This window comes from Vespula pensylvanica, chromosome 23, assembly GCF_014466175.1.
Source record: "Vespula pensylvanica isolate Volc-1 chromosome 23, ASM1446617v1, whole genome shotgun sequence".
In the NCBI taxonomy this organism is placed as follows: domain Eukaryota; kingdom Metazoa; phylum Arthropoda; class Insecta; order Hymenoptera; family Vespidae; genus Vespula; species Vespula pensylvanica.
Genome location: NC_057707.1, coordinates 1,448,909 through 1,459,443, shown reverse-complemented (window position 1 = coordinate 1,459,443; position 10,535 = coordinate 1,448,909). Strand labels below are relative to the sequence as shown.

At 30.0% G+C, this 10,535-nt stretch overlaps 1 protein-coding gene across 1 annotated transcript in view; it reads right to left on the bottom strand.

Moving 5' to 3' along the window:
- Positions 1 to 8,859: 8,859 nt before the first annotated feature.
- Positions 8,860 to 10,535, bottom strand: part of LOC122636728 — a 3,418-nt gene continuing 1,742 nt past the window's right edge. The window contains exons 7-12 of the mRNA XM_043828269.1: positions 10,333 to 10,458; positions 10,085 to 10,175; positions 9,784 to 9,929; positions 9,430 to 9,562; positions 9,140 to 9,366; positions 8,860 to 8,943 (exon numbers count right to left, since the gene is read on the bottom strand). Of these exons, the coding sequence (XP_043684204.1) occupies positions 9,316 to 9,366; positions 9,430 to 9,562; positions 9,784 to 9,929; positions 10,085 to 10,175; positions 10,333 to 10,458 (547 nt within the window). The 3' untranslated portion in view covers positions 8,860 to 8,943; positions 9,140 to 9,315. The remainder of the gene's footprint in view (positions 8,944 to 9,139; positions 9,367 to 9,429; positions 9,563 to 9,783; positions 9,930 to 10,084; positions 10,176 to 10,332; positions 10,459 to 10,535) is intronic.

The following is a 10,535-nucleotide window of genomic DNA, read 5'->3' as shown; positions in this document are numbered from 1 at the left end:
TCTTTTCCATCATAATTATAAATTGTTTGTTCGTATTCAAAGGTTACTATTTAAGTTAACTATAAACCAGATCTGGTATATAAGTTCTACTACTGAGTTATATCATCATTGTTGGAATTGTAGAAAGTTGAAAGATTGTTGAAGAACAATGCTTAAACATTTTTTGAAGAATCTGGAATTCCATCAAAAGAGATATGATGTTAAGAATAATAGGATGCTGGCAATGTTCGAAGAGATCATTAGCAGGATGACAAAGGGAGGACCAACTGGTTGATACTCCTCTCTCTCTCTCTCTCTCTCTCTCGTTCTCTAGCTCTCTCATCCTCTCTTCCTCTCCATGACAGAGAACCGAGAGCAGGCGTATGGCTCTAGGGGTTAATAGATGGCCGATGTCACTGCACCGAGGTCAGACACTGTGTCACCTTCCACGTTCGTCATTACGAATGCAGATTGAACCTCCCGCCATTACCCTGGCTCCTATCTAATCGTAGTAGAGGCTGACCACGAAACTTCTCGTCCGGTCAGAGAAAATTGCCCATTGTCGAACGTCGAGCCTCAACGAGTCTCTCTCTCTCTCTCTCTCTCTTTCTCTCTTTATGTCTCTCTTTCTCTTTATCGACGAACAGCGAAATATATAGGATCGAAGGCCACCGCACTTCACTGAGCTCAAATTTCACACAGCTCTTTCTTTCTCTCTATCTATCTATCTATCTATCTATCTATCTATCTATCTATCTCTTTTTCTCTTTCGATATAGATCGTCGATGCTCGATCAAGGTTTTATTAACCGAGAAACGTGTGTTCGTCACTGGAAAGAAAATGACAAGAATACCACTTCAGTGAGCATTCGTTTGAAAATGAATTGTAACGTGGGATGATATTGATAGTTAATTACTCACTGTATATCCTTCACACACAACTTCTCTTACTCTAATTATTTCTAGATCTCGATGCTTCATCCTTCTTGTTGTCTTTTCTCTAATTCCAAAATTATACTTTTTACGAGAAATGTTAAGCCTTCCTTTCCTTATTCTTCCACATCTTCTTCTTCTTCTTCTTCTTCTTCTTCTTCTTTCTTTAAAGGACTCGACTAGACAAGAACTGACATTTCCTTCTTCCCAAAGGAAAAGCCAGACCATACGATATAGTCCACATTGTTTCATTCCGTTTCTGTAATAGCCAGTTCAAATGATCCTCCTTCGACAAATGTCACCCTCGTTACGTTTTATTCCGCGGAAGTCATATAGCAAATTGTCTCTCTTATTTCTGGAATTTGCCCCTATAACGTATGACTCTCGCTCCGGCGATGTTCCATCGACTTTCGAAATATCACTCTCGTCAATATCCTCTCTGACGCCATTTCGAGGATCCATCATATTTCTTGGAAATCCTATCAATAACTGACTACGATGAGAAACGGTGGAATTGAAATAACTGAGTAAAGTGTATTATGTATTAAAAAAAAAAAAAAGAAGAAGAAAAGAAGAAAGAAAAAATTGAAAGAATAATATTAATGGAGTTATATTAAAACGAAGATTTATTGTTATTATTATTATTATTATTATTCGTAATTAATTACACAAGACCGAACAGCAGTTAAGCATCGAACAATTGTTACGAGCTCTTAACGTTCAAGATAATAACGACGCACTGTTCAACAGAAAATATCGTCTCGAGCACCATAAGGGACTCTATAATTGGCCACGAAATTCGTACCCATGAAGGACACGCGGTCTTTCATGGCGACCGGAATGGCGACAGCAAAAACACGAGACTTTCACGAGGCTTCATAACGTTTTTAACGTTTACAAGGGATATATCGTTCTTAATTAAGCTGCAAGCAAGAACCTTTTGCAAGAACGCGCTAAAATTTTCTCAACGAGTCGTCATATCTCGACTTCGTTAACGTTTTTATTTGCGCCGCATTTCCTACCAGAGAACTGAAATTCTATTCTATTTTAATTGGTACTTGAAAAAAAAAAAAAAAAAAAAGATAAATAAATAAATAAATAAATAAATACAAAAATCGTGCGTCAACTGTCACCCGATATTTGATATATAGCATCGTCAAATGATATCGTTGACATCGAGGATAATTAACGATCGTCCTTATCGTGGTTTATCGGGAAAAAAATAGAAAGTAAAATAGAGATATAAAATAGACAAATAGTTTGAATACGAAAAGAATCGATGATGCGTAAACGAAAGTGAACGAAGAATAAATATATTAAATATATGAAAATAAATGTATAAAATTAACGATCAATCATGTGGTCTATCGAATAAAAATAAAAAAATAAAATTGATATATAAAATAGACAAATAGTTTGAATACGAAAAGAATCGATGATGCGTAAACGAAAGTGAATGAAGGATAAATGTATTACAAGAGTAAGTTTCCGGCCGATGTAAATCCACGTAGAAATGAGATTCCAAGTAGTTTCCGGAGAAGGTATTAAAGGACTCTCTCTCTCTCTCTCTCTCTCTCTCTCTCTCTCTTTCTCTCACGAAGGACACGAAGGAAATACGCGTTGCCTTTTGCAGCGCGTGCGCGAATATCCCGTGAACAAGTTTCGCGCTCAGCCCCGTAATGGCCGGTTATAAGCATGAATATGTAAATGACATTTAGGGCGCAAACGGCCGACAGGGCTGTAAGCACGAACGCGCACTTCTGCCCTTCCATAAGCGCAAACGCCTTAATAACGTTTCCTCGTTTAGTTCTTGTCAAAATTGTCAAAGTTTTTTTCATATTTCCAAAGGATTATTTCCTATCGATTTCGATTCAAATAACTCCGAACGAATACTTTTATCAATTGTTTTTTCTTTGAATTAAAATTAATTCCTCCATTATTTCTCTCGACCCCGTTGGATTACGAGACAATAAAAATGTCGAAGAGAGTAAAAGAGAGGGAGAGAAAAAGAGAGAGGAACATTAAATTGCAACGACAACGAACCATCCAAATAAAATAATAGAAAAGGTAAAGTGCAGGTTAACAAAGAGTAATTAACGTAACATCAAAGACCACCGCAGGCTAGTACGGTTCGTTGAAGCTTTTATGCGACAGTCACTCGAATTGAAATGACGTTTTCAAATTTACGTCACCATAGAAATCTCTGTCATATTTCCCAAACATGCGAGTCATATCATATTTCATAGAGCACCAATTTTTTTTTTTTTTTTTTTTTTCTCTAATATTCATATAAAATTCACAAAGAAACTCGATTTTACAATGAGATTATGAATCGATATTACGACAGAGAAAGAGAGAGAGAGAGAGAGAGAGAGAGAGAGAGAGAGAGAGAGAGAGAGAGAGAGAGAGAGAATCAGATTTGCATTCTAATAAAAATACTATTACTGGAAGAGTTATAAGAAATTGATCCGTCGATTAATACGGAAAGGAAAAAAGAAGAAAAAAGAAATTGGATTCTCTTGATAGAAACAATTAAAATCTCACAGAAACATTAGAGAATATTTCATTTATGACACTGACAATTTCAAAACGAACGCTAAACGATTTCAATTAATAACAAAGATAAGATAGTGTATAATCGATGACAAAAAATTAAAAAGAAAAAAGAAAAAAGGAAAAAAAAAATAAATAAATAAATAAATAAAAGAAGAAAAGTTGCCTAGAAGGCTCGTCGTATACGTCGATTCTTGCAAGTTCAAGCGACGCGTTGCTCATTTTACATGTATTATTGCATTTGCATAATATTTGCAGTTTTTTTCATTACACCGAAATCCCCGTTTCTCGTAAGGTAATCCTTTTCCTACCCTCTACTCTCACTTCTCGAAACTACTTTCGTTGCCGAACTAACCCTCCCCTCTACTATTCCGCTATAAATGGATTTTTCTATGCAATATCTATTAGCATAGTTTTTACATAATTGCACGCGATAATACCAACGAGACGATACTAGCTACGTATAGCTACTTTACTGAAGCATAAATCACTTAGCCAATGTGAAAAGTATGTGATAATAAGAAACGACAAAGATCGAGGAGAAGAGAAAGAAAAGACGAATTAAAAATAAAACGATAATGAGAAAGTACAAGAGAAATCCAAAAAAAAAAAAAAAAAAAAAAAAGAAAGAAAGAAAATGAGCGAACAAGATCTTAAAGATAATAAACGATATAAAAGAAAATTGACAACGATATACAAACCTCCAATTATTGTTACCAAGGAGATAATTAAAAACAATCATTTTTCGTGCATGTAAAATTCAAAAGTCTCTCGAGTGTCCAACGTAAGAGAGTGCATCGAATTGGAAACAAATACGTTTAAGAGAGAGCAACCTTTAAGACAGCAACTAAATGCAGTTCATTATCCTTCTTTTGTAACATCTATGTATTTATTATAAATTGTTCTTGCACGTGGATGGCAATGTTCGCACGACGACTCTCTTCCTGTTTGTCCATTATGTGTAAGAACGTTGTACTTTTATTTTTCTGGGTACCGGAAGGTTGACGTTTGAAAAGAGACACTGGAAAATATGGTACGGTTAGATTCAGAAAGAATTATTATCCTATAACTTTTCATTGTAACCACGAAAATTATAATTTACAAGCATTTTCGCATGGTTTAATAAATCTCGAGAGTATGAGTTATGTATTATATATAGAAAGAAAGAAAGAATGAAAGAAAGAAAAAAAAAAAAAAAAGAAAAGAAAAAACAAGAAGAAGATGGTAAAACAAGATTGCAAAAGATGACTCAACATACAAGTTTCAAAATGCAAATATTCGAAGTTCCTCGATGGTTTTTCTCTCAACAGAAGATAAGCCACAAGCGTTAAATCCTCTTGTGACCATTTCTATGATTTATTCTTCCATGTAGAATAATACTGCCATGGTATATGACAACGCATTATGTACGTGCTAAAAATGAAATTAATTTAATTATGAAAACTTCAACGAGACAAATCTGAATTATACGTTTGAAAATAAAGGCATACATTACCAAAGAGATTGCAATATCAAGCTCTTGCGGAAGGAGTCTTACATGGTTTTAAACTTGTGTAATAATTTTTATATCTTTTGAAATATCTTGTAAATTAATAGTAACATCTGAATGTTTCTTATAAATATGTTCTTAATATATCAGTGATACGTTATAATGATATTATAATAACTTAAAATAATTGTATTTTTCTAAATAAAAAAAAAAAAAAAGAACAACATGCAAGTTTTAACACAGATTGTTTCTCAAACAATTATAAATGAAGAAAGATATGCGTAATGCTGTTATCATTTCCTTGACTAAAATATTTAAATACTCTTTCGCTGTATTCTTTTCTTATATACTTTTTTTATTACAGCAATAAAGAGTTCGAATAGTTTTTATTTTTCTAATGATATTAATCCATAAACTCATGGACGAAGAAAAGAACATATTATGTAATGATTACATAATTTATCTACATTGAAGATAACATTAAATGTATATGTATGTATGTATATATATATATATATATATATATATATATATATATAATTTTCATATTAATAATGAATTTTATTAATGATTTTATATTAATAATTGTTGTAATATATTAATAATGATTATCGTAAAAGACATGCAAGTTAAAGAATACATCAAACATAGCAAATTTTCCTTGTTATTTTTATGCATCAATATGAAATCGATTGACATATGTTACGGTATATCATTGCGTAGGATAATGATGTTTGAATGTACTAAAAAAATACATTGATTTTTAATACACAATATATATGTGTGTGTGTGTAATGTCAAAAATAATAATATAATCCTTACTCGTGCAAAGAAATCATTCGAAACTATGTACATTCCTTTGAATGAAAGCATACATGGTTTAATACTTCTCATTAATAACATTGGTAAATCTTTCTGATATTTTATGGGAAGTTCATAGAATGAAACTTGATATCTATCAATCAATATTGAATGATTATTATTAATTATTATTAATTTATGATGTAAAAAATGTATAATTATATATTTATTTATAATTATACATTAATAGTTAAATTATAATTGTTATTAATTCATGTGGAAGAAAAAAATGATATACTCACAAATTTTCTAAAAGGGTTGCACTATGATCTAATAATCTTTGTCCGATATAACGATTAAGATAAATGGTAATTACGGATCCTCCAATATAAATGATACATAAAATTGCTTCGTTTATATTTTTGATCAAGTAAGAAATCTGTAATATCTAAAACCAAACGATTTAACGATTCCCAAATGTTTTCAAATATCATCGAAAATGAGATATGAACGACGATTATATACGATTAAAAACATATTCTATAATTTGACTTACATAAATACAATCTGTAGCGAAGCACAACGTACCCAATATCATCTGAATTAAATATATTTGTTCACATAAGAGATTGAGCAGATCGATGAATCTTTAAAAGAAGAAAAGAAATTCATTTTAACAAAAAAGAAAAAGAAAAACAAATATTAAACGAAGAAGCATGATAAGGATAAAATTTCTACGGTACATACTCATGCGTTACATTTACTTGATGATTCACTATATCTTTGATCCAATTGTATGTATCGCAGGTTGCTATAGAAGATCAATCATACGAAAGTTTATGTGAATTTTTCTTTAACGGTTGATCAATCTTAAATCTGTTGAATACCGTACGAATAATGATTGAAAAGTCATTATAAAAATGACGTTTTCCTTTATTTACAATCATTATACTTATTTATACTTACATTATATATACTTATTAATAATAATAATAATTTTTTTAATATTAATTAATCAATTAATATACTTATTAATAATAATAATAATTACTTTTGCATTTTAATTGATCATTTATTTTAATTTTTTTCTTTTAATCGATTAATATACTTACTTATCGTTTATACTTACATTATGATACTTAATAAGGCACATGCATGCGTTACGCATAATAAAAAATTGCTACTGTAGTTACGATCCATAATATGAATAATTGAATGGAAAATATTAGATAAAACGATCTTATATCGAGTAAAAGAGTATCGATAGCAACTGGTAACATCAATTGAGTATCGTTCATCTCACCGGTGATATATAGAAAAATATGAGATACAGATGGTGACGTTAAGATAATTATGTAAAAATAAAAAATCATTGAAACGACAAAAAGCGATGATAAAAGTGAATCGTTGAATGTTTATTAAACGATACGTTCTTTCGTACTTACGTGCAATGCATACGGTGAAACGTTCATTTTCTTTTGCATATTTTCGCATAATAATTATTTCTTCCTTGTTCGATAAATGATTACAATCAAATATAACATGATCAAAAGGTTTCTTCGTCTGTAAAATTCACCTAAACATTTCCATTTTTCTCGATACGCATAATTTCGCCGACATAATTCTCACAATATTTCTTTGCGATACATACCAATTCGAAATGAAAAAAAGAATTATAATAACAATACGAGCCACTCAAAAGGGGTACAAATATTTGAAATTCTTCAACGATCGATTTCATATCAAAAACATACATGTAGAATCGATAAAACTGAAATAAAAGGTGAATAAAACGTGAAATGTAATCATTAGGAATTTATACACGTTTATAAAATGCCATTAAATTTTACCTCGAATAAAAGTGCGAGAAGCAAAGATACATTGACGATACACGTTCGAAGAAACTTTTCAAATTTTTCTTGATAAGGCCATAAACCTGTTAACATTAACAATCGTTCGTTCAAATCGTAGAATTCATTAGTGGTGTTTATTAGATCTTTCGAAGACATGACACGGAACTATTGTAATGTCTCGCAAGATGACTTCTTCGTAAAAAAAAAAAAAGAGAAGAAAAAAATGATAACTGAAAATAATAACACTATAATTTTCGAATCGATTAAAATATCTTTCCCATCGGACAATTACAACCCTACAATGTCAATAAGTATGAAAACAGATGTTTGTTCTCAACGATCAACCAAGGGTTGTTTTAGTTTCCTTTTCAAACAGAACATGCGCAGTCAAATCGAAAGCTTCCAATCGCTGTTCGACCACTGTGCAATAGTCTACATGTTTAAAAGCTCTGGATTGCATCTATCACAAAGAATATTTCCAATCTGTTTCCAATCTGTTTCCAACGACAAACTAAAAAAACAACACTTGTACGTTATTCCTTCTATTGTCCATTCTAATTATACGTTCTAATTATCTTTTAACAGAGTAGACAATAACAACTGACATCAATATAATCGATACAATACAGCGTTATAATCCTTCTTCCATTGAAATAATTACAGCATCTAGCATTTTCTTTCGTAGGAATAATAAAAAGTTGCACTTAACTAACAAACAGGTGGCTTCTTCTCAGCAATTAAACGAGAGTTTTTCTATCTTATGCTTTTACTTTAAAACGACATGCGCAACGAGTTCATTTCACTGAAATCTTTGTCATTCGTTGTCCGACCACGGTACGATAAATTTAACTTATATTAATTTAAAACAAATTGTACACTCGTCTCGAGTGAACACTACGTTCCCAGAAAAATTAAAGTTGCGTTTCTAATATCGCTGTGATTATTTATTAATTCATCAAAACTGTTTTAAGATGAGAAGTATCAATAAAATAAGCTTCAATATTTATTACTGTCACTTTAAATTCTACGTACGAGTTCATTTTTTCCTCTTTCAAGTAATTACAGTATCCAACTTTTTTGCAAGGACTGTTTCAAGTAAGAATCAAACGTTTGTTGCCAAAGTTCTATTGTGTCTTCTATTTTTCATTTTCAAAGGCATGAGACGTAGTAAGGTTTATTGACTGCTACTGCTACTAATGTTAATCGCTATCTAATCATAGTATAGTTCTTTAAACAGATACGGTATATAACAGAGACAAGAAATAGCTAAGACATTGATTAATCTTGCAGTAGACTTTGTCTAGCATTTTATCTACTATTATTCTTAAAGTAAATCCTGTAATGATATTAAATGAATACAAAACACTTCTGTGAGTACTTTGAATCGTAATTATTTAATAACGAATTAATTAATTATTTAATAATGAATTAAAAAAAGAATTGTAATTAATTTAATTTGTGATTATTTAATGATAGATTAAAAAAAAAAAATATTATGACAGAAGGAATGAAATAGAATATGAGTAAATTACCTGATGTGCGTACTATACATTTTAATATTTACTATAATCGTGGTATTTACTACATGTCAGTATAGGTTTTTAATATTTTTGTTTCTTTTTGGAAGTAATGATACTAATAAATGAAATTTAATATCTTCACTATTACACTATCATACATATTTTCACTATTACAAGATCAATTTTGCTTATTGCATATTATAATACATTGTAGCAACCGAAAATGCTTTTTGTATTAACTGAAACAATAAATGAAATTATTAATATAACGCACTAGTAATCGATAATTAAAGAATATTTACCGCAGCGAAAACTTCGTGAGAAGAAACGAATAAACCTCCTATTGAAAGTTCGGTTGACTTCATACTTCTTGTTATGATGAATAAAAAAAGCTTTTGAGTTTTGATAGTAAGTGCATAGAATGGAACTTTACACCTAAAACCATTAATAATGAAATAATCAAATAAATAATTAACAAGTCACGTTTAATATGATGTCGCAAATTAAGTTTCATTATAAGTTTTATTATTGCCTATCTATTGTGTCTACAATTAAAACAATCTTGTTGTATTATAAATATATAATTTATAATACAAGAAAATGTAAATATAATAATTTAACAAATGAAACAATTGATGTTAGACATTAAAACTTACAATTCCATGTATGTTGCATTACTGTGATCTAAGAGCTTTTGTCCAATATAAAAATTAATGTATATAAGAAATACAGATGTAACGATGTAGATACAACATCCTATTGCTTCGCCTGTATTCTCTAATAGTACAGACATTTGAAACGTCTATAAGAGCAAATCGTTTAACAATAAAATAAATATAATAAAAGATTCTATATTGTTATAATATATTCTTATCGTGCTCGCAAAACGCAAGACTGTTTTTTTTTTTTTTTTTCATTATACGTTCAATAACAATTTGAAAGATTAATATTACTTACGTAAATAAAATCAACAACAATCAGGATCATCCCAAAGAAAATTTCGATTAAATAAATTATCTCGGATAATGAATTTATCAGGTCAACGAACCTTGAAAAAAAAAAAAAAAAAAAACAGAAAAGAAAAGAAAAGAAAATGACAAAAAGAAAATGAATGAAAATGTAATAATAAAAAAGAGAAAAAAAAATTGTATGGTAAAACACTCTTACGAATTTTTAATGTATCTATAAAAAAACGGCAAACTAACTGCGTGGCCTTTATATAACGATTTATTATATCAACTATCCAATCGTACTCCTTCTGAGGTCCACTATAATAAAAATCCTGTTCGATACAATCTTGTTTTTTCTTAAATGGCTGAAGCGTTTTCATTCTGAAATAATTCAATTTTAAAATACATTTGCAAACATATGCACCTATTGCAAATAAATTTTTTTCTTTTTTTTTTTT